Here is a 27,885-nt window from a genome sequence, read left to right as displayed (position 1 = left end):
TGCCATTAGCTACATTCAGAACTTTGAAAAGTGTATCTGAAATACTTCCTCCTCAAATGCTTTGCCAGTGAAATACTGTAACAATGAACAATTTGATGATTCTCATTATTAACTTTGTTCTTGATAACCAATTAAAATTTTCCATCTGAAAAATAAGGATATTTTAAAAATTAATTTGAGTATAAACTTACAAATAAAAAAGAAATAAAAGTCACAGAAAATGAGTCAAAAATATGGATGAAGGATTTCCTAAGATCACCTTGCAGAGGGCAGTGGTGACGAGGGTTGGAAATGAAAGGCTGAAAATCATGTACTATTTATTAATTTAATAAATCTGTCTTGATGTCAGTGTAATTGAATGTTGCCACAAAATAATGGTCTCCTGCTGCTACATAAATGTGGAGGCCAAGCTCTGATGTTTATTTTCAAGACAGGAGACATTGATCCTTCACTAATAGAATAATACAAGTTTATTTCTATTATGCTAAGTAACCAAAGTTGATTTCATTGTTTGATTTGATGGATGTTGGTGCTGTCAGAGTGCAGAATGGTCTAGGACTAGGAGGCCAAGAGAATGAGTTGTGTGTTTTTCCCCACCCTGATTAGGCATCCTTGGATTTCATTCTAATAGAAAATCAATACAGGAGAACTTTAGGAATACTTAGTCTATGGGACCTTTCTTCTGATGACCCAGGATTAGGACTATTTGGAGCAAGATTGTTCTCTCCTGGGACCAAAAGGACTCTAGAGCCAGACAGCGAGTGAGTTGGATGGGGGCCCCACCCAACTGGAAAGGCAACAGGAAAAGTGATGAGAGGAAAAGACAGCTACAACAATAGAAGGAGGGAGTGGAGCCAAAAAAAACCAGAGAAGAAGGAAAAGTAACAGTGAACTCTAGTCACCCACCAGGAAAGGAAAACTACATATAAAAACTCACACACAACAAAATCCCAAAACCAAAGGATACTGTAATCTGCTGATTTAGATGCAGGGGCCCAGTTTTGACCATTTCCAGAGGCAGGACAGGTATTTACACTGATCCAGCGAACGAATGGTGATGGGATCCAGTGATCCGGGCCTCCCTTTTCCTAAGCAGAATGTGAATTAAACAAAGATCTTGGTTTTCGGGTTTTATCTACCACAGAACACACAGCCAGATAGATCTGGGAGTTGTAATGACTGCAAGAGGGATGAACAAGATTGATGAACAATGAAAATGGAAAAGAAGATGTAAACTGACCAATTCAGTAGGAGCAAGGAGAATACTTGTCTCTTTTTAACATCAGAAGAGAAATAGATCCCAGCGAATCATTTCTCCTTTTAATATCCTAGAGTGAGCTTAGGTATTCTCTTTACAGTGATCGAGACTGGCAGGAAATGAAGTGCTTGAGAAAGGACAGAGCCCGGTGTGGCTTGGTGTTTCTGATTTTGCCTCATCAGGGGGTTTCGCTCTAAGAACAGAATTCACTGCTGCTTAACATGCTGCAGCAAAATCCCGTAAACCCTACTTGAGTGGTCCCACCTATATTTCATCCTGCCTGAGCGCACCGAGAAGCTTGGCCTTCCAGAATCATAGTGCATGAAAAAGTAAGTGTTAAGGGGCTGAGGGGGTTGGAAGGACCTGCGTATGGGATTCCTGAGAGGACCTGAAGAGACAGGCTGCCTAGGTGCCAACCACAATCCTGTTTCTCGCTAGTTGTATGAACCAGAAAAATCTGCAAATAATAATACCTACCTTAGAAGACTGTGAAGAGCATTATGTGAGATACTCTACTTAAAGCACCTAGACAGTGCCCCGCACACTGTTAGGGCTCGATAAACATTAGTGTTGTTAATATATAAGAAATCTGTGGCATGGTTTACAAGAACTGAAATTCTTGCATGGCTGAACCATATAACACTGCCATCAGTCAACCATTTTTGACTCACAAAAAGAGCAGGTTCATATTGTTTCAATTTAGTATGTTCCCACTAAATTTCCTATTTCTCTTACATTTTGTCATTTGTCAGGTGTTAAGGAAGAAGAGGGGAAAAAAAAAAAAAAAAGGAAGGGAGAAGACAGGAAGAACAGGGTAAAAGGAGTAATGGGAAGGTGGGAGGTGCTTGGTAAAGCCCCGTGAAGGACCCCACACTGGCTGGAAGCTGGCTGATGAGATATGGTCCTGTTCCCCAGCCCCCTCACAGCCCGTTAGAAAATTCCTGAGCTATAGATGTGGCATGTCTCCTCCTGCCACAAAGGATACATGCTTCTTTAAAGAAAACACCCAAACTATAGAAGAGAGCTCGCATCTCCTAAAAGGACACAGAGCCGAGGCAAGAACAAAGAAGCAGTATAGGAAAGTTGGGGTGTAGACAACTCGTCCAGAGGGATGGGAGATGGTGCCCAGAACTGGGTTCTCCCTTTTCCACGCACCACCTACATCCATCACCAGAGCTAGCTTTCTGTCTGCCTCCCTTCTAGAAACTGGACTAGGCTGAAAAGCCAAGGCCAATGGGTGTAGAGCTCCTGAAGCCTTCAATATCCACCTCAGCATCACACAGTACCAAAGAAGAATATTCCAGAGGGCAGGATCCTTGACCAAAACGCTCCTTACCCCAGAGAGTAGCACAACTTTAGCCCTAAGTAGTATCCACAGGGCTGTAGACACTGATTAAGGTTCTTCTCAAAGAATTAAAAATCCCATGAGTGTTAGACAGAGGACAGAGTAGCAGTAGCAGGTCATAAGTCAAAAATGTATCCTTTCTTAACTTTCTTAACACTGGTCCTCCAATACCGCAGACAAGTTGGGTCTTAGAAGTTGAGTGAGGCTAATGGGGACTTTATAAAATTATTTATCTGATGAGGAATCTGGTTCCTGCCTGCATAACCTAATGATTCTGCTGCTAGCAGGTAGCAATTACTACCACAAAATACTTAGGAATTTTCCAGAACTTACTACAACATATAGAATGTGACCCAGTTGGTTTCAAACTCTTTTTGAACACCCCAAAATAAAATGTAAAGTGTCCCCAAAAGTGTATTATACACACGCTTTGAATAATTATTAAGGCAGTATTTATTAACATACATTTCATTTTCAAAATTGAGCTATCAGCTGTTAAAGTTTGTGTACATTTTTGGGGGGACACCCTGTATTTAAAGTGTCCTCCCTATCTTTGGCAAGTATGTATGACCCTGATAAGACTGTTCATAGCTTACAGTTGGAAATGGCTATATTCGGCACATCTTAAATACATTTTCAATACTGTTAAAGAGGTTTAAAACATTTTAACCCCTTATTCATAAACTATTTCAAGGTAAATAAAATACAGTAGTGGTATATTTTGTCATCTTCTCTTTTTGCCACACTTGGTCAAGAGGGCCCAACTATTTTGGAAAATTATGAAAAGCAAATGTAGTAGGTATTTTTTTTTCTATATTTCCATTCCCCACAGAAGGAAATGACACTGCCCAGAATGGTACACAGCCGGTCTCTTGAGATGGGGGCTTTTGTCTACTGCAAGAATGCAAAGGCATCATGTTGGCCTAACCTTGGCCAGTGAAAAACTGTTGTGAAGATTTAGGAATGCACTAAAAAAATATAGTAAGACTTTTGAATAAAGAACACTCTTTGGCACGCTTCCTGTTACATAACTTTCAACATTTAATGACAAAAATCCAGCCAGTGAACACTGCGACACTTGGAATTTGTTTTGCAAAATGTGCCAATGTGTGTAAAATTGCCATACATGGTAGCCCTGTTTTTTTTTCCATTTTTTTTTCATCTTCAGCTTATGCACAATTCTTTGTATCAGGATATTTTATTCCAAGTCACTAAATCACACATTCATGATGGTGCTAAAAAAGACTAGGCACTCGAGATGGAACTGTTTAGAACTGGTAGATCTGCACACAGTTTTTCCTAACCTGGTGGCAAGTGTTTATGAATATCTAAGTTGGGATTTTAAAAATCCAGGGCAATAGGTTAAGAAAACAGTCATTGCCTCAGATTAACTGATGTTAAACCAATAACAGTATGTCAACTACTGCTAATTTGAGGCCCCATTTCATTTATTATTCTGGTATAAGAGACCACATTGTGCAGCATTATGGTAATAATGACTGTTCATTCAATTACTTTGGTACCTGGCATGTGAGCAGTTTGTAAATCTGAGCATGCTGGTCTGTTCTTCCTGGGAATGAAGTTTCATATGGTAGTTTGAGTGACAAACATCTCAGAGCTTGCTCACATTCCTCTGTGGAATAGTCACTTCTGAGAGAAAGAGGTGCGGCTTCGTGGTCTGGGAACAGCACTGTCAGCCAGGAACACAGAGTTCTCATCCTGGAACTAGTTCTGTTTTCTTTATGGATCAGATCATGCTAATGAACCCTTCTAGGACTCAGTTTACCAAGCTTAAAAACTGGTTAGGAAAATCTAATTAACTGGGGTACACTGAGCATTAATGAGTGGATGGATATCTATTAAGTGATTTGAAATGAAAAGTGATATGAATGTAAGGAAATGTTATTTTCATAAACTAAGTAGTTTTATGAAGTAACTTAAAGAACAGTTTTGTCATTTGAAGGAAATTACCCCAAAATAAGAATTCATTTTAATGTTTGAATAGTTTATTTTAATTTTTCTTTTCTTTATTTTTCAAATATGGTTTATTGATTTTTAGACACAAAAAGGGAAGGAGAGGGATAGAGAGATAGAAACATCAATGATGAGAGAGAAACATCATCGATCAGTTGCCTCCTGCATGCCCCCTACTGGGGATCAAACCCGAAACCTAGGCATGTGCCCTGATAAGGGTCGAACCTGTGACCTCTTGGTTCCTGGGTTGGCACTCAACTACTGCCACACCGGCCAGGCTATTTTATTTTTTCTAAATAAATATTTTTTTTACCTTAAATATTTTCCTTTAAGTTAACATGCTAAGTATTCTATGTGATGATGCAAATAATTAAATTTATGATTAGCTTTCATTTAAACATAAAGAGGTAATCTCTTTATTCTGTATAGCAAAGGGAAAACTCTTCCAAAGTTACATGCACTATAAGAATATAGACATTATTAACCTTAATGTTTTAGAGAAAAAATTAGGATCAGAGAAATGTATAGTCCACCTAGAGCGTGAGTAGGGTGGTATAATGAACTGCCTATTTTAAGTGATAAAGGCTTCCAAGAGTAAGATGCACATCCCAGAAAGAGAAAACTGTGCAGTAGTGCCCAAACAAAGTGGGGGTAGGGAGGCCTAATGACTGAGTAACTGTGGTGTTCTATATCTGAAAGATTAAAAAAAAAGAATCAACCTCAAATGCAAATGCTCCATTCTGGTGGCTCAGATGGTCAGCATTCCCCTACCCCAAATCCAGACTCCCCAAATTAATCAGCCTCATGTGTGAGACTTTTAAAAAGCCCAAAACTCCTAAAAAATATATTGTGGTTCTTTACACTAGGAAGCTTTAAATCTTCTCCCTCTTCCTCTTTTTTAAAAATGAAAACAAAACAATGGATCTTTATTTCTATGTCTGGGATCTCAAATTTGGCTCTGAATATGTGTTTCAAATCTCATTAATTACAGTATTGGCCCCATGAGATACAGCTGCTGATGCAAAGAACATTCTTTGTACTCCAAATAATTTGAACAAGGGCAAAGAAACATTTTATTTACCTGTGTAAACATGCAGAGGAAAATAAAAGAGACGGTTCAGGTAGCTGCTGAGATGTTTTAATGGTAATTGATTTGATTGCTTAAGCTTTACGGTTACCATGTATAGGAATAGCCATGTTTTCACTCTGTGTATTTGTTGGACGATAACATTCTTGTAAAGGTAACTGACATTAACTTGGCAAGTTCTGAACTAAGACCTTTTAGCATTTTATTCTTGCAGATACTAAGACCAAATTGTTCTGAATTCCATAACCCACTGCGCAGATCTATAATTTATTTATTTTTCAAATATCAGAAAATATGCCATTACACAAAGGACTCTTCCGTGTAACAAATCTGGGTAAAATACAATAAAAGGAATAAATTACAGCAGTAGACAGCAAACGGCCTGTCTTGTTTTCTTTCATTTTCCTTTCTCTTTAGGAAATAGCAAAATAAACCATGGCTATTTGTGGTCTTGTACTATAAACTATCAGAACACATATGGCCATACATTTTCATGTTATTAACAAACTTGTTGGCTCAATGAGCAGAAAGTAAAGTCTATTGTAAAGATGGCCTAATGCCTTACATGGGAAGGGTCAACTACTATGTATAGCCACAACCTAAAAATCTCTTTCTGAGATCTGATGGTGTCCATTGGTTGTCTTTAGATGGATACTGAAGAGCAGAGTTAAGCAGTCCTGGTTACACATAAGAATCACTTGGAACTTAAAAAATACAGATACCTGGGTCCATCTCCAAGGTTTCTGATTTAGTTAGCCTGATTTATTCTAGGGAGGTCCCAGATCTTGTATTTAAAAACAAACAAAAATGAATAGCAACAAAAACCTTCCTAAGGCAATTCTATGTGCCACGACTGAGAATCATGGTTAAAGAATCCCAGCATCGGTGCAAGGACAATAACTAATTTCTTTTCAGATAACAGTACAAAGCCCTCTCTTGGTTTTTAATGGAAACCTTACTTTATTCCAGGTGTGGGCAGGAGCACAGATCAGCAGCTGCCAGGAACCCCCTCCTTGACAGGATTCCCTAAGCAGCACCTTGTAGGGAATGTTCTACGGGGGATGGAGCTCTGAGCGATAATAATTTTCTGGGTTAAAGCCAATGGAAGTAGATAATTGAACAACAAATTACATAATGCTAACCTGAAGGTAGAGTCTGTAAACAGTGGGAGCCTTACACACATCTGAGCATTCTGAGCAACAGTTCTTAAGAGAGAGGCTTCCTGGCTCAGCGTCGCTCCTCGTTCTTCAGAGTCTACGAATGCCATGTCCCTGCTACCAAATCACTGCAGGTCATTAAAAAGAGAAGGAGAATTTTGAGTTAGAAATGGCAAATTACTTCTCTTGGAAATGAATCAACTTAAGCTCTTGTGACCCCCCCCCCCCCACTTTCTTTATTCTCGCTTCTATTGGCTGAATTTCTGTCCTTTTAATCAAAGCACTTGTACTTTTATCTTTTTATTATAACGTCCGTCCTTATAAAGTCCATCCTCTATTGTTTTGGCCACCTTCAAAAGAATATTCTATGACTTCTTCATTTAATGCTGTTTCTTTTATTCTTCTTTCCTGTCTTTTTACACTTTTACCTGTTCCTACTTTTTTTTTTTTTTTTTCATTTTCCTTAACACCAGTTATAATAGGTCCTTCCTCTTCCTTTTCCCCCAGGTTTTGATTTATGTTTGATTGCCAACCCCTTTTCTGATTCTCTCTCATTTTTACCAACTGCCCTTCCTCAACTTTCTGTTGATGTTTTATTTCTATCACTTGCTGTCAATGCCCACACAAGCCTATTTCTTTCCATGCCATCTATCTTTTTATCTTCATATGAACTTTTATGATACTCCTACTAAAAGCTTAAAGCTATGTGTGAAGAACAGAAAGGTGCACCTTCTCCATTTGAATCTATGTCGTCTCCCCTCCCATAGCTGTTTCGGGTCTGCCGGTCCTTTCCTGGTATTTCCCCTGGTGCAACCCCCACCTGCACTCCCCCCTCCCCTCCCTCCCTGTTTGATGCCCATCTTTTTTTTCTAACTCCACTTGCTCCGTTTGATTTTTACATCCAAAGGCCTCCCCAGTATAAAAGTATGGAGTTCTCTCCTGGGAACCACGTTGTGTGTGTTTCAGAAACTTTTGCACATCTACTGAAATGGGATGGGATTAGGGGCTTAGATTCAGAAATAGTCTCAGGCAGCCTTTCAGCTCTGGCACGGCTTCGCACACCTTGGAGCGTGGAGCGCGGCTGGGCCTATTCTGATGGACCAGGCCAGGGATGTCCTTAAAGGCCTCCTATGACCCTTCCCGCCGCAGCGCTCAGGATGAGCAGCCGCCACCCGTCAGGGCTGGAAAACCAGGCCAGGTGGGATGACCGGGGCCTTCTGCAGCAGCTCTGGCAGGGGGCTGGTGCGCGGTGCAGCGCGGGGCTCTGGGGGCGCAGGGGCAGGGGCGAGGGGCACCGAGGCCCTGGGAGTCACCGGGCCATCTGCGGGAGGCAGGCTCACCTCTAACGAGAGGAGGCAGGCCCGAGGCCGGGTGCTCCCTTGGGGCGCAGGGCGCGGTCCCAGGAGCCGGGCGGCGCCACTCCAGCGGCGCCAATGACCTGAGGCGCAGTCACTCCCCAGGAGGGTAAGCGGGCTGCTCCCGGTCGCTCTCCCGGAAGGTCGAGGGAACGGCGCGTGCATCCCTCGCCAGCCGGCCCTCCGGGAGCTGGGCGGGGGCGACACCCCAGGGAGGGGACTGAGGGCGGCCGAGATCAATGCTGGGTAGGGGCGCCGGGCCACCGAAGCGAGAGAAGCTGGAGAGGAGGCTGGTGGGGGGGCCCCAAGGGCGGCTGGGGCCGTAGGTCTGTCCGTCTACTCGGCCGGCGCCCCGAAGTCTGGGGCCGCCACCACTCCCGCTCCGCCGGCTCCTGCCAGAAACTCCAGGCCGCACTTTCCCCTCCTCCCCGCGCCTTCTCTCCAGTGAGGAGCCGGGCGCGGGCGGCGCGGGGGGAGGGACGGCGGCGGAGAGAACAGCCAGTTGTTTAAAATCCTTCTAGAGCAGTTTCTAATTCCCCCCTTGCGCCGGGGTTCGGAGGGGGGAGGGGGGGAAGGAGAGCGGGAGGAGGGAGGAGAGCGGAGAGGGAAGGAGGGAGGGAACCCGGGAGGGAGGGAAGGAGGGAGGAGACAGCCTCTCTGGCTGTAGCCGCCGCCGCGCGCTCCGGAGGGCTGGAGGGAGGGGGAGGCCTGTCAGTCTCGCGCGTTGCCTGGGCGAAGGGGGCGGAGCTTTGGCGTGGAGCGGCCAATAGTGGGGGTGGCTGCGTGGGTCGCCATGGGGACGGGGCTGTTCCCGAGGAGGCTGTGATGGGTTGACAGGTGCGTGACAGTGGGAGCTGCTCTCGGCACAAGCATGTACGGCAAAGGCAAGAGTAACAGCAGCGCCGTCCCGTCCGACAGCCAGGCCCGGGAGAAGTAAGTGTCTCCGCTTCTCACCCACCTCCGCCTGCACACGCGCGCACACACATGCACGCACTCGCGCACTCTCTTGGAGACACACAGATACACAGACACTCTCCGCCCGGGGAGAGCCGGGGGTGGGCTGGCAGGGGGAGGGGTACGCGAGCTGGGGGCACGCGGTGCGGGGAGCGGCTGTCTCCCAAGTGGTGCTCTCGCGGGGCGGCGGCGGTGGGGGGCTGCGGGCGGGAGGGAGGGAGTGTGTCGGGGGGCGGCGGTGCTGGTGGCGAGGATGGAAACTTGTTTGGGTGAACGAGGGAAATAACCCGCGGGTTCGCCTCCTTACAAAGTAACTTTAGAGCTGGGGTCCGGGGCCACAGGGACCCGGAGAGCCGCCGGGGGCCGCGGGGAGGGCGGGAGGGAGCAGCTTCGTGGAGTGGGGCGCGCGGTGGGACCGTGGGTGTTTGGAAGGGCGGCCTGGGGTCGGGCGACTGAGCGAGGGGCGCCGCGGCGGGGGCTCGGGCGCCGGGGTTCTGGGCGGGGAGCGCCGGGCGCGGCGAGGGCGGCGGTGCCGGGCGCGCGGCGGGCGGAAGCCAGGCGCGGAGCGGCCGAGCGGGGCCCCGCGGGGCGCGGAGACGCGCGCAGGGCGCGGAGGGCGTGTGCGGGTGTGGGTCGTCGGGCGGCCGTGGGGGCTCTCCCGGGTCGGCCGAGGGACCCGGCGCTGGCGGCTTCCCGCAGCTCGCGGAGCTCGGGCGGGGGCGGTGGGCTGCGGGGGCGCCGCCGAAGTTTGGGAGTGTGAGAAGGACGGGTTCCCGGGGAGGAAAAGTGCTGGCGAGGAGCGGGATCCGCCGGAGCGGGCTGGCGTTCCTGCCTCTCGCAGCCGACTCAACTCTGCGGCGGCGGCTGGCGAACTTTTTTGGGAGACTTGGTGCTTTCCAGATATTTGGGGGCTGCGGCTGCCCCGGCGGCGGGCAGGGCGGTGGTCGCGGGGCACGCGGAGGGGGTGTTGTGTAAGCTGCGGCAACCGGCGCCGGGAGGGTGGCCTGCGGTGGGAAGGGGGCAGCGGTCCGAAAAGGGGTTTGGGGGAAGGGGGAAGCGGAGGTGGGAAGGAGTTGTTAGCGGGGTTTGTGCGGGGATACAGGTGTTCACTCCGGTGGGATCCCGGAGGCGGCCGGGAGGAGGGGGCCCCTCGGCCCGGGACGCCCCCGGCCCGGCACCCTGCGACGCAGGGCTGTGCTCGCGCTGATCTCAGGTGCTGCAACGGTGCTTTGGCTGTTACTAAAAATGGGATGGAGTGGTGACTGTGACCACTGAGGAAGAACCCCTCTTTTCTGTGCGGCGGAGCCGTGACTCCCAGGAACCACCTCCCCTGCGAGCGTGCGGCTCACCTTGTCCGGAACGTGCGCCCCGGAGCCCCTTGCTGAGGGGCGCGGACGGGGGAAAGTCCGAGAGCGTCGCCCAGACTTTGGTTACCTTGCGCACGGAAAAAGCTGCGTAAATAAAAGCCTAATGCGAGAGTTTCCCTCTTTGCTTTAGGCGGTGAATACAGTTTTCTCCTGAAAGTTTCTTGTGCCCTAGGGATGGGAACGTTTCCTAATCTTCGTGTTGGCAGCAGCACACACAATCCCCATAGGATTTAGGGTGGCAGGCCTTGATGTAGCAAAACAACAACAGAAAATTAACGGAGAGATGCTGGATTTTTTTGTTGTTGTTTTGTTGTTTCCCAGAGGTATTTTCTGAGGAGCTACATTCAGGATGTTATTGCTGTGACAGGAATGTGTAAAAGACAACATCATAGTCTGATTGAGAAACAGCAGTTACTGGAATCAGAGTTTTGAAACAACAGCCCAGTTTGTGTGCGTTTATCATTTGGTTGTAATATATCTGATATAAAAGCATTCAGAGGAGGATGTTTAATGATTACAGAGCATTTGGATTTCATGTTATTGGGAGTGAAGGAATTGAAATGTGTTGATGCATAATCTTATTTATTTTTTGAGGGTGGTTGAATTTGAGAATAAAAGTAATTTTAAATTTTAGTCGGACTCCCAGGAATGACTGAATCTAATCTGTATCCTGATAACTTCGTTAAAAAAAGTAGTGTCCGAGATCATTAATGAGGTAGTTGGACCTGGTGTGTCTGGTCGTTTGTAGCTCAAATTCTGTGATTCTTTCATGAAAACAAATAATTGCCACTTTTGCTGCCAGATATATCAAACTGAACACCAAATAACGTCTATTCTTTCTTGTAAGCAAAGTAGCGAAAGTTCTGCTAGATGGTGCTATTTGATTTAAATATATTTCTTCCATTCATTGTAATTGGCATCAGGAATCCTGGACTGGCTTATGAACTAAATATAGGTGAAGAGGCCACTTTTGGAAAATTGACAATGACTGTTCTGGGTTAATTGTTGCATTAATTTCTAGGTAGATATTGTTTGAATCTAAGACAAATACTGAAGTAGATTTTATTTTACAGAATAAACTTAGTTTCATAGAATAAACTTGGTGGGAGAGTTGATCCAGTCACTCAGTTTCCCCTTTCTGTTTACTTGGGACTTGAATGCACTCTTCTGCAACAGTGTACTGACTTCTGAAGATAGGAATCTCCAGTTGTCTTTAAAATGGATGCCACCCGATTTAAACAAAAAATTTTAAGGTGCAGATTAAAAAGGTACCTGAGTGAAAAATTCTCTTTTGGGTAAGCAAATTAGAATTGTTCTGATCTTAAAAACCACAGAAATAATTTGTTTTTCAGTAATAAATATGTAAATGTTTATTTTACTTTAATAAAAATGTTTTGAAAAATGAGTCATTGTGAATAGTGGTATGCACATAAGCTAAATATATTGGTTTTATAATCTGTCAAGAAATGTGTTTTCTGACATGAATTCAGATCTTGTCAGCACTTGTCAGGTCTACCAACCAAAATACCAGGTTATAAGGTAGCTGACAAATGCTTACCTGTGTTCTTATATCTTTGCTTTCTCTTTCATTAGGAAGTCACCACTAGAACATTTGAAATTAATTTGCAGGTTTTACACAGTTTTTAATAATTTCAGTATACAGTTCTGAACATAAAAATGGCATAGGGAATATAGTCAGTAATATCATAATAACTATGTATGGTAACAGATGATTACTAGACTTATGGGGGGATCACTGCATAAGGTATATAAATGTCTAATTACTATGTTGTACACCTGAAACTAATATAGTATTGTATGTCAACTATAATTAAAAAATAAACTTAAAAAATGGCCAGTCAGGTTAATTACTTATTTTATTGTTTTAAAAACTAGACAGATCAAGTCTATACAAAGGTTTGGATTAGGTTTTATTATAGAGGGAATGATTGAGAATCCTTGGAGGGATATGGGATGTTTGTATAGAAATTTAAATTCTGATCTTGTTAGGTCATTTCTTCCTTTTGCAGGCTTTTTTTTTTTTTTTTTCTTGTAACACCAACACAATTGTAATTAAGTAACTATGTAATTGGTTGTTTAATGTCTACCCTTCTCTAAAACGTAAGTTTCTTGAGGGCAAGGGATGATAATTCTAATTTCTTCTCTGAGGTATCCCTGGTATTTAGGGTTGTGCTTTCATTTGTCAAAAACATCAAATAAATATTGGAATAAATGAAGATGTTAGACTCAAAGGAATTTTTTACAAGGTGGAAAAAAGTCTTTTGACCTCCAAAACGATCTCCAAAATAAGGACTTTAAAAGTTTGAGTTCTATATTCTGTAGCTTAATGGTATTTCAAAAATAGCCAATAACAGCAAAACAGTAATTATTATTTGTCATTTTATGTGCCTCCTACTGTGTTCAGTGCTTTGTGTATATTTTCTCGAATTCTCCCAACAATTCTGCAAGATAGTGATTTTTTTTCTCCATTAAAGAAATAAGAGTAACTTGCCCAGGAATGCCCTGCTAGCTGGGCTTCCAACAAAGATTTAACTGTAGAACCTGTGGGTGAAACTGAAAGATACTTTTCTTTTTTTTCTCTGTATACCAGATTGCCTTCCCAATCTAGGGTAGGATGCTACAGATTTAGGGAACAGCATTGCATAATTAGATATAAGAGATTTTAAAGATTTGATCAGATACAGTCTTAACCATTGGTGAGCCCTGATGCTTATGCCTCCATTTTGATGGATGGCAGAGGTGTGTGTGGTGTGGGAAAGGCACAGAGATTTTAGGGCTGAAAATTGGAAGCTTAGATAATGCAGACTTTTTGTTTATTCAGATTTTTTCTTCTAGGAGTTTTGTTTGATCACTTAAGTCTTAAAATTAGACATTGTAGTTATGAAGAACCTATGAGATGCTGTTGATCTTAAAGCCACACTGCCACACAAAGAAGGACTGACACCTGAAAGTTGCTGAGTAGTAATACGACTTTATATTAAACTAATTTGGTCTTCCAGAATGACATAATAGCACAGAAAGATGAATCTGCTGTAAAGCAAAGTTGAATGTATTATATACACGCCAGACAATGGCATTACATTAAATAAGCTAGTAACAAACTACAGAAACCAAACTGCATCTAATCTGGGCCTCTGAAAAATGAATTTGGTTTTTAAATTGTGAATCTTTTAGTTGACTATATCAAGAAACAAATATCACATATATGCCCATTTTATGTGGTTACAGAAACGAACATCTAAGTACTACTCCATATAAAAGAAAGTTTATTGGATTATCTACCAGTATTACCTTATTACCCCTTTATTTAGTCACACCCCACACCCCCTAAAAAATTATAAACCCTCCTTTTCTCCCTTTCTGAAGAAAATAAAAGTTAAGACAAGTGAAGTAATATAAATCTCTAGAAACTTGATTGACACAATTCAGGATTCCTAAAACTAATGAAAGAATACCATTATGGCAATGAATTTTTCTGTAAGATGTTAAATTTACTGTCCAATTTCCTGCCCAATTTCCAGGATGTTTCCTCTGAAATGCTAAACAACTTTTATCTAAGATGTCATCTTGGCTGTGAGAGTTTTTCTTTGGATTGCTCTCTTTTCTATTATTTTATAAGCACCCCCCCCACACACACACACAATGAGTTTTTGAAGGAACAAACCTAAAGAAAAGAAAATGTGTAAGATGTTAAGAGTTAAATTCTATCATTCTTTATCCAAATATTTATCTTGACTCTTAGAAAAGGTGTTAATATTGTATTTTTTCAGTTGTGAAAGAAAAAAATGAAAGGCTTATTCCCACACTTTAGAACCAGTTTGCCCTATAAAATCAATTCCAGGTGAGAAAAAAAAACCATTAAATTTCAGTTGTTCTGCAGTAGCGGACCAAATGTATCTTCCATCTTCAGTTACTACTAGAAAATAGAATTATTTTGTTTTAAAATTAAAACATACATTTTGGGGTTAGAATACATAGATTGCAGTGTATTAACAGTTCTACCTAACAATTTAGAGTTGAAAGTAAAATTTTGGGGGAAAACAGTTTGAATTTAGAATCTTCTTTCTCCCATAGGGATCACAACTGTTAATGTTAATGTTGGTACAGAGCATTGAGGATTAATGTACTGGATTTAAAAGACATGATACGGCTGCTGGGAATATATAATTTAAAAATATGTATTGAAGATAATTGTTATTTCATTGTGGAGTACATGGGAATATTCTCTGCTGTTGTGTACATTATTGCTTTGATATTAGATGGGAATTATATGAAATATTTGCATGCTAGTGACATGTTGGTTAGTAATATGTGAGCCTTTCTAAACATATGCTAAAATATTACTTTATTAATAACGTATTGTTTCCCCAATGAAGCATTTAAAGTAGCATTGGAGCAATAGAAGAAGATACATTAGTTAATATCTGAAGAGAGTTTGAGATAAAAACTAAGTGGTTATATTTAGATTTTAAACTTTGCTTATCAGATTTTGTGCATATTTTACATATGTGACGTCGATCATGGAAGGTTTTGCTAACATATGTCTATAACAACATGACTCTAGGTCTGCGAGAGTTACTTGACTATTGTATCAAAACCCCATATATTCTACAAAAAGTGATCCGAACAGTGGTTCACTTGTTTTCTGTAATGTTAGAGAGATAGTAGAGGCTATTTTTACCTTCCCTAAACTATATTCATTGTGTGAGGACATTGAAAAATGGGTGAAAAATGGCCCACCCAGGGAAGAAACAAGTTTTTCCAGGCAACTTTTTGTGATCCTGCAGCTGCCCACATTTATGGTTGGTCATAACAGGTAATTTTTGTCAGTCGGTTAATCGTTAAAGACTTTTGGAAAGTAGAGCTAATAATGTTCTTGTCATATTGACAGGACCACAGCTCATCTGCACTCAGAAGAGCCTGGACAGCTCCAGTGCAGGGGAGGGTTTTTAGTATTCGTTCCTCGCCCTTCTTCGTCTCTTCTTTAGTAATGACAGAATGACCCTCATATGTTACAATGAGAATTCTGATGATTCTGTGTCATGTAGGACTGTACACAGCTTCCTGACAGTAACGAACCATCATAACATTTTAAATCACAGTTTAGCTGGAGTGAGCTTGAACCAATGACCTGGAGGTCTCCTGCTTTTGATCTTCTGTATTAATTTTGCTTCATGGCCTATCAAACAAGTAGTTTGGCACAGAAAACAAATAGAGGTAGATGTATAATAGTTCTTTTTTTCTATTTTAAAATATTTTTGTAATTGTAGGTAATTAATACAGTTTTAATTACTAAAATAGTTAATTTTTGATTAATGTAATCCAAACCATATTAAAATTGTGATGAAATGTTTATGAAGGTAAGAATAGACAGTAAGATGAAAATTTATATGGGGTTCTGTCCATGTAAGTTAAGAGAGGAGTTGATGCTAAAAACAGCTTCCCCCTGAAATTAATATGGTTATTTTTTCATTAGTGACCTGAGGTTTGCCTTGTTTCTCCTTTTATTTACCTACTTCAGACTTGAGAAAGAACAAAGAGCTACTGATAGAAGAAAGCTAGATAAATGAATTATTCTTTCGAAAATGATTTTATTTAAACAGGATTAAAACGAATGTTTTCTGTAAATAACAAAATCCTAACTACTACATAAAGAGCTTGTGGAGTTTTGTCATAAGGTTATTGTTTAATAGTAACAATAACAACAACGTCATGATTTGAGTATTTCATGTTTGGCCTTTACTTGAATTATTTCGTTTAATCCCCTCAAGAATCGACTAGACTGTAGGTACAATTTTCTGTTAATGATACAGAAAAAAAGGGTTTCTCATGCTTTCGGCTGCAGGTATGGAATGAGAAGATAGAAAATGGCTTACTCGGTCAGGATTGGAAAGTGGATCTCGCCTCCAGGATGTCTGGAAGAGGTGGTTTCATAGCTGACTCGGGGAGCCAGGCACAGCCCTGAGCTGCAGTGTCTGCGCCCGCCCGCGGCTTCCCTCAGGGAGGCAGCGGCCCTGCACCTGCCTGATCCCAGCCTCCTTTCCTCGGAGGGCCGCGTGGGAAGGCGGGGAGAAGGGCAGGGTTTTTCCTCCTGTCTTCATCGGCGCAGAAAACCTTTTCTTGAAGTTGCTTAGCGGATACCTTCCTATGCCTTATTGAGGAGAACTGTCATTCCCTCCCCTAAACCAGTTGCCAGCAGCGGTAACGGGATTACGGTAATTGGTTTAAATCAGTCATCCTTCCTCCTCTGGGCTGGAAACATTGCTCCCTTGTACCTGAACTACCTAAACAAAACGGGGTACTTGGCAAACAAGATGCATCTGGAGGATATGGAGGGAATAAAATGGGTCCCTGCTTTAATGAAACTTTCAAGTTTGAAGGAGAAAGATACAATAACAAGCAAGTAAATAAATGTAGTAGGCGATTTCCGATAGTCATAAGTACTGTAGAAGTGATGAAGTAGGGTGATGTAATTTAGAGAGTGACTGGGAGGCTGGGCAGTCAGGGGAAGGTTCTTGGAGAAGGCAGCATTTAAGCAGAAACCTGAGTAATACTGAAAGTGCCAGTTATGAGAAGATTTGGAGTTAAAGCATTTCAAGCAGGTTTAAAGTACCATTGAGGAAACCTCTCAGCATCAGCATAATTGCTCAAGTTTATGTAAAATACCGTATGAGTCAAATTTGGAAGGAGAAGCTGTATTTCCGGGAGCCTGGGTTTGGTTTTTACTGAGGAATGGGATGATGGGTCTAGTTTATCTGGGTTTTCCTACGTAATAAGGTTGCTATCTCTTATCTCCTACACCTCAGGGATACAGTCGTTCCTAATGAGGACAGTGGAACACGTGGCTTTTATAATAATGTTGATGATAGAAATAGCTAAGACTTATTGAACACTTAAAGCCTATTGGGTTCACAAAGTATGGTACAACTGGCATGAAATTTTCCAAATTGGATTAGGTTCTCTTACGCTGTGCTCTTACAGCAACCTCTACTCTTCCTTTTGTCACATGTATCATATATTAATGAGTTATTTGTGTGATCTTTTAACATCTTATTTTCCAATTAGATTGGAAGCTCCCTGAGGACAAGAACCATGGTGTTGTCTTCTCCAGTGTATTCCTACTGATTAGCACAGTGCTTGGAATTCAGGTTAGATGTTTGTGGAATAAATGAATTGAGGATATAACCTCTTGTAAGTATATCACAACAGGATATCACTATATCTAGCTCATTTTCTCCCCAGTATTTCTGATATTTGGTACCAGGATTAATATATAATCTCTAAGAAGTGTTTCCTATAATATAGGCACTTGGTAGTCTTCCTGTGAATTTTAGGACAACAGATTACCTAGTTGTTTTACGGTGAAATATGTGTATATTTCAATATAAATTTTTGTTAGAATAATCTTTCTCTTGTGTTTTAACAAATTTAATAATAAATGGAATTGCACTTTATAGTTTCAAGGTATTTTAATGTGTTTTATTTTATTTAAATCTCACAATGATTCTGTGAGGTAGGTGATAGTTCCCAAATAGACTTACCCAGAGAGAGAAATAATAGATACTATGTGGCGGAGCTAAACATATTAAGATTTTTTTGGTTCCAAGGTCAGTGTTTCTTTCATTATACTACAGCTGCCTCTTTTAAAAGGAGAGATTCATTTATATATTTTTAGAAGGCTTAGGTATGGATTTGATTTAACAGAGAATCATGGATTAGATAATAGTTAAAAGTTTATGCCAATACATTGATTAAGTGTAAAATATTGTTATAGTGTGAGTTAAGCACAAACCTATACAGTTACTTAACTCCAAAAGTGCTGTATCATAAGTAAGATCTGATTTTTGTTGGAAATCCTTGCGCTTTTGTTATACAAGTTGAATGGTTTGGGGTTTGGGGTAGTTTGGATTTTTGTGAAGACTCACGCTAATTTTGGTCAATAAACTTCTCTATTCCTTTACCAATTAGCCTGAATTTGAAGAGTTGGGATAGGAATGGGGAAAGGAAAAGCTTTTTTCTTTTTGTGCCTCTTTCCAATATAGAAGGGAAAGTCTCTTGATATGGATTATTGATAGAATAGTCTTTTCTTATTTTTGTTTTTATAATGGTAAAATATATATAACATGAAATTTAGCATTTTAACTATTTTTGGGTGTACATTTCAGTGCCATTAAGTACATTCACATTGTGCAACCATCCCCACCTATCTACAGAATTTTTTCATCTTCCCAAACTGAAACTCTTTACCCATTAAATAATAATTCCCCATTTCCCTTTTCCCCCAGCCCTTGGCAACCACCATTCTATTTTCTGTCACAACTAATTTGACTATTCTAGGTGCCTTGTATAAATGGAATCATACAGTATTTGTTTTTTTGTTTGGCTTTTCTTTCTTAATCCCTCTAGCAACTTCATATGACTCCACTGCTCATTTAAATTATTTCCCCTCAGTGTATTTCATTGCTTAATGTAGGATACAAATAATGGGAGTGGTGAGGCTGGGGAGTGGGAGGGGAATGTTTGGATAGTTCCATTTTTAGTTGGGGTGAGAGGCAGTAGAGAAGAGAGAGGTTAAGAAAAAAGGTTAAGGAAAACATTTACAGCTGCTAATAAGTTGGGCAGAATTACAGCAACCAAAAATGCTCCACAAATAGCTACAAATTCTTTAGCTGGTATCTGAGATTTAAGAACTTAGATGTAATGCTTGTCAGAGAGGAACATGCCAGTTAGGGGCTCAGGTTATCATTTCAGGTAGAGCTGTTCTTTCTGTATCTAGAGGCAAAGTAATCTGGCATAAATTACTTCAGTTGGGAAATGTTAGAGTCAGAAATAAATGGAAGAGGAATATGTAATGTCATGGGGAAAAAACTTTCTCCTCTAATTATGAGTCTCCTCTACTTATTTTCTCTTCCAACCAACATATGGCCTATTGTTTTTTTGTTTGTTTGTTTTTGACTAGGGCATCTGGAAAGTTCCATGTGGTCCAGGAGCAGCAATAGTACAACCATATTGAATTTATTACATACTCGTTTCTATAGTACTGACTTAGAAAAAATAGAAACAGTTCCTTCGTTTTATTTTTTCATGCATACGTGCCAGTTGTTCTTTATAACTGGGTTAAAATTATGTGATGATTATACTTGATCAATAGCTATTATTAGGAAGCTATTAAGGTATTTCAATAAGCATTTTTAAACCCTGAAACAGAGACTGATATTACTTTTTTTTTAATGTATCTTTATTGACTTCAGAGAGAGAGGAAGGGAGAGGGAGAGAGAGAGAGAAAAACATCAATGAGAGAGCCACTGATCAGCTGCCTTCTGCACACCCCACACTGGGGATCGAGCCCACAACCCGGGCATGTGCCCTGAGTGGGAATCGAACCGCAGTCTCCTAGATCCTAGGTCGATGCTCAATCGCTGAGCCACACCTTGCCCGGCTGACCTCACTCTTTTATTTAGAAATATAGGAATGGAAAAACTTGAGTGAGGTTTCTTACCATAAAATACATTACATACACACACACACACACACACACACACACACACTTATGTTTGTGTGTTTATATTGGGAATAATTTTCAGGTAGTTTATCCTGGGGAATGGATTACTAATTCATTTTGAACTCAAATTGATAGTAGGTCAATTATACAAGTGAGATGGACTTACAAATAAATTCAGGGCTAGAAAGATTAGGGTAGAGGCATGTTTTTATTAAAACATTAAAGGCTGTATGTTGATGCTTTTTTATAAGATGGGAATATTTTTGACAGAACTCATACTATAGCAAGCACTGGCAGAAATGCTGCTAGTTGACAAAGTGTTTCTGTGTTTGTGTTAGTTAGATCCTCGGCAAGATAGCTTCCTTAAAAGGGAAACTGAAGAGAGTTTAATGAAGATATATGCAGGATTAAAACTAACAAGGGATGGAGGAACTCCCAGGAACTGGCAACAAGGGAGCATTACCGGCTTTAGCTCTGAAGGCGAAAAGGGAGAGGGCAGTTACCAGGATCCAGTGAGTGCTGTGGTCATTGCAGAAATGTCACCCTCCTGGGGCTGGAGGGGATCTTCTTTCTTTTCCTGCCCTCTCAACAGCCAAGCCTCCTTTCTATAAAATCCAGCTGGGAGCTAGGAGGCAAGGGAGCCACGATGACATACTCTGTAGCTACAGAGCAGCCTCCCAGGTCTCAGCAGGGCAGAAGGGTAGATAGTAGATCTGGCAGGGCCAGTGGAGAATATCTAGGAAAATACTGTTTTAATGTTTAAAAAATGTGAAACAAATCTATTTCTTCGTAAAAAATGGCCTGAGAAAATAGGCTTTTTAAAGGTTGGGTTTTGTCAAAATAGCATTTAAGATTAGTTTTAAAACCCATTTAACTATTTTATAGAACTTATGATAGTATAAGTTTGTATGCATTTTATGAGGTGGGGATGATATTCCTTCTGCTGTCTTCTTATTCCTTTATTCATTTAAGAAACAGTCACTGTCTCTCTTCTGTGGAGCTCTCTTGAGCCGAGATGTAACAGCCGTCTCTGCCCACCGGGAGCTCACATCCAGAAGGAGCTCATGACCAGTGACTATCACACTGGCTAACAGAGCACTATAATGGTGTACAAAAAGTGCTGTGGGAGTTCTGAGAAAGGGCAGTGAATCCAGCCTACGGCTCAGCTAGTCTCAGGAGGTATTTCTAAGAGGATATTTATTAAATGAGGAGTAAGAATTAGCCAAATCAGGGGTGGGGGTGGACACAAGTAAAGAGTATTCTAGGGAGAGAAGCCTGCAGAAACATGGAGGCATTGAAGAGTGTGGCATACATAGTGATCTGCAAGAAAGTTGGTATGGCTGGATGTGCTGTAAGGGATAAATCTGGCAAGTTAAATAGGAACTATTTTGAGAATGACCTTGAGTTACAGCTTGACCTGGGAGATAAGCAGTTTTAAGCAGAAAAGTGACATATTCTGAGGTGCAGTTTAGAAGAATCATTAGGGAAGTAATAGGGAGGGTGGGGTGAAGGGGAGACAGATATGTTAGGAAGCTATTGTAATAAGTAAGCTACTGTAGTAATATATCATTTTTCTACACCACTGGCAGCCCAGTGGATGTCTTAGGATGTGGAGTACACAGGATTTGGTGGCCTAAGTGTGAAAATCAGAATTTTTAAGATGGCTGCAATTGTGGGTAGAAGTTTCAGTCCTAGACTTCAGGGGACTACAGAGGAAGAACAGGTGTCTGTAAGGATGAAGATGATGGGCTCAGTGTGGGGTGCCATTCAGACCTAGAGAGGGAGCGCTTTGCAAGGAGGTTGGACACACGGTTTTTGAGCTGGGGTTGGAGGAAGTGTGTCTAGGCTGGAGACACAGAATTGAGAAAGGATGGGGGAAGGGAAGTAACATTTGTAAGCATAAGGTACCCGTGTGCCAGGCACCCTATTTGTATTTTACTCTGTTCTTTACAGTGCTGTAAAGTAGATATTATCATCTGCATTTTAATGATATTATCTCCATTTTAATGATGAGAAAACTAAAGCTTTAATAGGATAAGTAATTTGGCCAAGTAACACATGTCAGATCTGGAATTTGAACAGAGGGTTTAGCTCATTCTTTCTCTCTCTTTAAAAAACATCTTGTCCTGACTGGTGTGGCTCAGCTGGTTGGTGCCTCTTCCCGAACACCAGAAGGTGACGGGTTCGATTCCCAGTCAGGGCACATACCCAGGTTGTGGGCTCGATCCCCCATAGGGGCGTGTATGGTAGGCAACTGATCGATGTTTCTCTCTCACATCAGTGTTTCTTTCCCTCCCTCTCTCTAAAAAATCAAGGAAAAACATATCCTTGAATGAGGATTAAAAGAAAAATAATCAAAGAATTCTAATATTAAAACAATATAAAAAATAACGTTATTGAAGTATGCAATTTATACAGAAAAGTGTACGTATCATAAATATGTAGACTGGGGAATTTTCACTAACTGAACACACCAGTGGAACCATCACCCACATCAAGACAAAGAACATTACCAACACTCAGGAGATGCACACATGCTCTGCCTCCCTACCACCTGAGCTTTTAGCAGCATAGATTAGTGTAGCCTGTTTTACCCCTTATATATGGCCCATTTTTCTGTGCTTCTGTATCATTTGAAGCCCAGAGATGGGAGTGAAGTCATCTTTATGGGGATGAATGTCAAGTGTGAAGAGATAAAGATGGGACCTTGGGGAGTATTTAAGGGGTATGTGGAAGTAGAATTTGAGATTGAGACTGTAAAGGAATATTAGAGAGATATGAGGGACACTTGTAAGGGGTTGGCATGAGAGAAGCCAAGGAAGGGGACTGTTAGACTAAGATCATCTGTGACCTTAGGGAGAACAGTTTCAGTGGCGTAGACCCAAGCTAACATGCAGTGCCTTCAGGAGTTGGCTCTCAGGCAAGGAAGTGGAGACAGGAAATGTGGGCAGCCTCCACTTGGGGAAAAAAGCGGAGAGAAAAGACTGACTGGAAGAACATACAGATTTTTTACTTGGGTAATTTTGAGTGAGGTGGGGCATTAGTTGGGAAAACTGTTTGGTTTTATCATCTTGTAAAGAGGTTTTGTCAATTACTTTGAACGATTTTTTTTTTTTTTTAATTAAAAATGACAGCGCTGGAATGCCCTAGGCGGCATGGAAGGGAAAAAGAAGGCAGTAGGTAAAGTGGTTTTAGCTTAAGTATATGGGCTTAGAAAGAGACTGAGTGTGAATTTTTAAAAATTATTTTTAGAATGGGGTGAGATACTTTGGTGGGGTTCCATTTCTAGTTTTTGTCCACTGTTTTTTAAAAGCTTTTTTGACTCATAGGAGATTGGAATAAAGGAGGCATTTTCAAGTGATGACTGGGAAATGACTTTGGAATAGTTTAAAATCTTAACAGCTGCCTACTGTGGCTGCCAATCAGTAGGCTATTAGACTTAAAGCAAAAACTTGGTGGGAAAGTATTTTTAAAATCTCTCCTGGTTAGCATACTCTTAACTCCTCCCTGTAGAGTATCTCTAAATTTCCTTTCTACTTTTAAATTGGTAGAAGGGCAAGCAAGGATACTTGAGTAACACCCCTATTTATAGTGAATAGGCCCCGTTAAAATGCTTTTTATAAAGTACATTCTGTTTGATTCTCTTTATATACAGTTCTAGAAACTGCAAACTAATTTTTGTTAACAAAAAGCAGATCATTGGTTGCCTGGAGGAAGAGTGGGAGGGGACAGAAAGGGTTGGGAAGGAGAGATTACAAAAGCTCTGGGGGCAATGATGGGTTTGTTCATCATCTTGACTGTGATGATGGTTTCGTGGATGTGTGCACATTTCAAAATGTACCAAAGTGCACACATTGATATGTGCTGTGTATTGCATGTTTATAAAGCTGTTCTTAAAAATAGTTTTTATTATTTAAGTAATAACTATTCAAAGTAAAAAAAATTAAAATACAGATGAGCAAAGTGAAGAAAATAAAAATAATCATATAACATTCCTGATTTTTCTCTATTCATACCTGCATGTAAAAATTTTGATATTATCTACTAGGAAAAACATCAAACCACCTGACTGAAAAAGTATCCTTTTAAATAACGGGGGAAGGCAACAAAAGATAACATTTGTGAGCATTTGTCATTTTCCAAGTTTCCAGTAAATCCCTCCTTCAGAAACAAAAGTTAAACAAACAAACAAACACCTTTTAAAATCATTTGCTCAGTTCACTCATGAAATACTTATTCAAGGTTCTGCTTTGTGCCAGGCACTGTATAAGTCAATGGAGACAGAGCGGTGAGCAAGATAAACCCTGCCAGAGAAGTAAACAGGGCCTGTCGAGTAGGGAAGAGTTTGTGCTTGGAGTAGTCCAGAAGTGAGGGAGACTGTCATCCTTTCTAGAAACAGAAAATTCAGTAGCTTTAGTTGTGTGTGTGTTTGGGGAGGGGTGATTTTGGAAGAAGCTAAAGAGATAAGTAAGGGCTAGTTTTTGAAAGCCAGGCTAAGAATTCTGAATTGATCCTGAGGCTACTTGGGGTTCAATATCAGGTTTTCAAGCAGGGAAGTGATTTGATTGGTTTAAGTTCTACCATCTCGAAAACAGGAAACACATCATATAAGGTGTTAAAAAATGCCACTTTCATTTTACCCAGATGTAATAAAGCACAGATGGATTGATAAATAATTATAACAGGATAAGCTTAAACTCAGAGGAAGGCACATGGACATAAAAATGATACAGAGTAGGTTTATTCATGTTCTGTTTTTATGTAATATTTTATGATAAAATGTTTACCCTGTCAATAGGGAAGTTTACATAATATGTTGTGAATTATCACTTAAAAAAACACCAATTCCTTATTATTATTTATTAAAAAGTATATTTGAATTAAAACATTCTAAAGTATAGGTTTGAATGAGTCCTATGTAACATATCATTAATAGTATATTTACCCTTTACATAAATCACATGACTTTTATTAGAGCTTTGAAATGTAGCTGGCAGGGTTAGGATTGTTATTTATTTTTTGCTGTATAGTTAAAAAAGACACAATAAATTAAGTTTTGTCAGCATATATTTGATATAATTTGCAACATCCAGCGTGAGATGGATTAACTAAAGTTTGCGGCCATTGCTGCTCTAAGCACAATGGTTGGGCACATTTACTTGATCAATGTTAGGGTGCTTATGTTCATTTCAGATCAACAGTGAGCAGCCTGTGCAGGTCAATTTGATTTTTGTATTGGGAACTTGACTAAAGTGGCATTTATTTGAAAAATCTTCCAATAAGGGCAGTGGTCTTGATATTAGTTGTAAAATACCAATTCTTGATTGGAGAGGCATTGATGGTACTGCTTAAGAGTGTATCATACCATCTTTAAATGTTTCCCTTATAAATACTTCTTAAATATAGAAAAATCTTTCTACTTAACAAATTCATGAGGCTTTATAAGTCCATTTCCTTTGCTGGCTGGTTGTCTGTATGGTGTGTACTGAGAATTTATATATATTATGGATATATTTCTCATCTGTTTGTCTTCTTGGCAAGGCTAGGAGCTTGGAATGTATACGAATTATGTATGTTTTATAGTAGCCAACTGTCATTTAGAATAAAATCGAAGGAGGGAGATATTTGTGTCAAGCTGAAAACAAAAACCAAGGTAAAAAATATCTTATTTTAGGTTTACCAGCCCTTTAAAGTATTAAAGATTGCTTAGAGATACTTTATATTGTCTATTTTATCACATTTTTCATAGTTATTAATTCAACAAATTAAAGTAAATGATGACCTTTTTAAACCTATGGATTTAAGAAATTATAAAAGACAAAGAAGTAGGTACAGGTTGGTGTTACTTTTCCGTATCATCTACCAACTCATTTGTGTAGTTTTAACTCAAAATAAAATAAAGGGTCTTAGCTCTCAATTCTAATAAAAAGTCATCCTTTTGTCCATTTACTTTAGGTATTGATAATACAACATACACATTTCTGATGGCTCTGTGGTTACATTTTATTTTTTTCAGATAATGGCAATTACTGATGATGTTTTAAAAATTTTCAGACTTCCTTTCTTTTTACAGGGCTGAGAATAGTTTCATATCATTTTTTAAATCTTCACCTGAGGGTATGTTTATTGATTTTAGAGAGAAAGAGAGAGAGAAAGAGAGAGAAACATGGATGTGAGAGAGAAACATCAGTTGGTTGCCTCTTGTATACGCCTGACTGGGGATCGAACCCACAACCCGGGTATGTTCCCTGACTGGGAATTAAACCCACAATTTGGTGTACGGACAATGCTCCAACCAAACAAGCCACATAGCCAGGACTTACTCTCTCTCTCTTTTTTAAAATAATTTTTAAAAACTTACTGATTTGAGAGAGAGAGAGAGAGAAACATCGGTTTGTTGTTCCACTTATTTATGCATTCATTGGTTAATTCTTGTATGTGCCCTGGCCAGGGATTGAACCCTCAACCTTGGCATATTGGATTGACACTCTAACCAAATGAGATACTTGGCCAGGGCTAATTTAATATCTTTTTAAAGGCATGAAAATTTAACAAGTTGAAATAAGTACTATTTAGTGTTGAGGGCCCTACTTAGACAAAAATAGCCACTATGACAGACAGGCTTTTGAGAGATCTTTCAGTCTCCTAAATTATATAGCTACAGGCAAGTGCTATCTAATTGTGGCATTTGGCCAAATCAAGGTGAGTTAATATAGAAAGAAAAAAGGGATCAGTGAAATCTAGGGTTAATAATTTCGTAGATTTCCTAACAGATATGAGCTGTCAACAAGTAGGAGGACTATAAAGTACAATTCTTGGGCCTGTTTGACATTAAATGATTTAATCTAGGTAGAATATAATAAATTTACATTATGTGAAACATATAGTTTATAAGTCTAATGAGTTTCCTCCTGTGTGGCTGTAATGAGGGTTTCGGACCCTTTTCTTCCAGCTGCTAATGTATTGATGGGAATCCCTGCAACCATTAAATTATGACTAAGGGAGAGTCATTTTTCTGATGTTTGAAAGTCATGGGAACCCTCTCTATTCCCACTGTATTGGTTTATTACTGTATGACTTGTTCTCTCCTCTGGCTGACTTTCGAGTTATATTTTCCATTCAGTGGAATCCTGAGATTGGTGAGCCTTCATATATATTTTTTTCTGCTGGTGACTGATAGTATTTTATCATGCTGATTGACATTTAAATGAGCTTAATAAGACCTGCATCTATTATTGGGGGATTCTGGGCATATTTATTTTGTCTGACAACAAAGGCTACAGTATTAACAAGTCTATACTAGAATATCTTACAAATTTAAATCTTTCGAAATTATCCAAGTTGGAGAGTCTTATAATTTAGAATTACTTTTCAAGACCTTTTTCCTTCCAGTGATGGAAGAATTATTCAGGAGGTGAATGATTCTTGAATGTACTGTTTTCTAATTCTCTAAAATGACAAGAGATCACTTATCCAGCAATGCACCAGGCTACTAAAATACTTGAGGAGAGGGGGTGTCTCTTTTATGTTTACTAGACAGGGTATAATATACTCTATTTCAGTATCTGCACAAAACTCCGTTTTACCAGTAGTTAGAGCTGCTTCTGTATGAACCACTCAAAGTAACCAGGCTGTGCAAAGCTTTATACCCCATATAAAAGCAGCATTCAGATTGCTTCTTTTCCTTTTATTTATTTGCATATGTAATTTATTGTACCTGTAAAAAGGGAAGTTCTTATAAAAAGCAACAAGACAGGAAAAACAAGCAAATTATCATTTCTTCTGGTAGATTATAATTCAGTTTAGTTAAAAAAAATAGGCTTGATGGATTCCATTTAATCTTGCTAGAGTTTTGATGGGAAATG

At 40.3% G+C, this 27,885-nt stretch overlaps 1 protein-coding gene across 4 annotated transcripts in view; it reads left to right on the top strand.

The window, feature by feature from the left end:
• The window catches only part of SSBP2 (single stranded DNA binding protein 2), a 239,473-nt gene that overhangs the window by 28,022 nt on the left and 183,566 nt on the right, over positions 1-27,885 (top strand). Inside the window, exon 1 of one of the 4 annotated variants that reach the window (XM_016210346.2) lies at positions 7,937-8,019. The exons of 1 other annotated variant lie outside the window; for it this stretch is intronic. In XM_016210346.2, coding sequence (XP_016065832.2) covers positions 7,952-8,019 — 68 coding nt within the window. In that variant the 5' untranslated portion in view covers positions 7,937-7,951. Of the gene's footprint in view, positions 1-7,936; positions 8,020-9,023; positions 9,110-27,885 lie in introns of those variants that run through there. 2 more of the 4 variants (XM_016210347.2, XM_016210350.2) reach the window with 2 other exon arrangements.

The sequence above is a fragment of the Miniopterus natalensis genome, chromosome 3 (genome assembly GCF_054644295.1).
Source record: "Miniopterus natalensis isolate mMinNat1 chromosome 3, mMinNat1.hap1, whole genome shotgun sequence".
Taxonomy (NCBI): Eukaryota; Metazoa; Chordata; class Mammalia; order Chiroptera; family Miniopteridae; genus Miniopterus; species Miniopterus natalensis.
The sequence above is the reverse complement of the archived record's forward strand: the minus strand, read 5'-3'. Positions and strand labels throughout refer to the sequence as shown.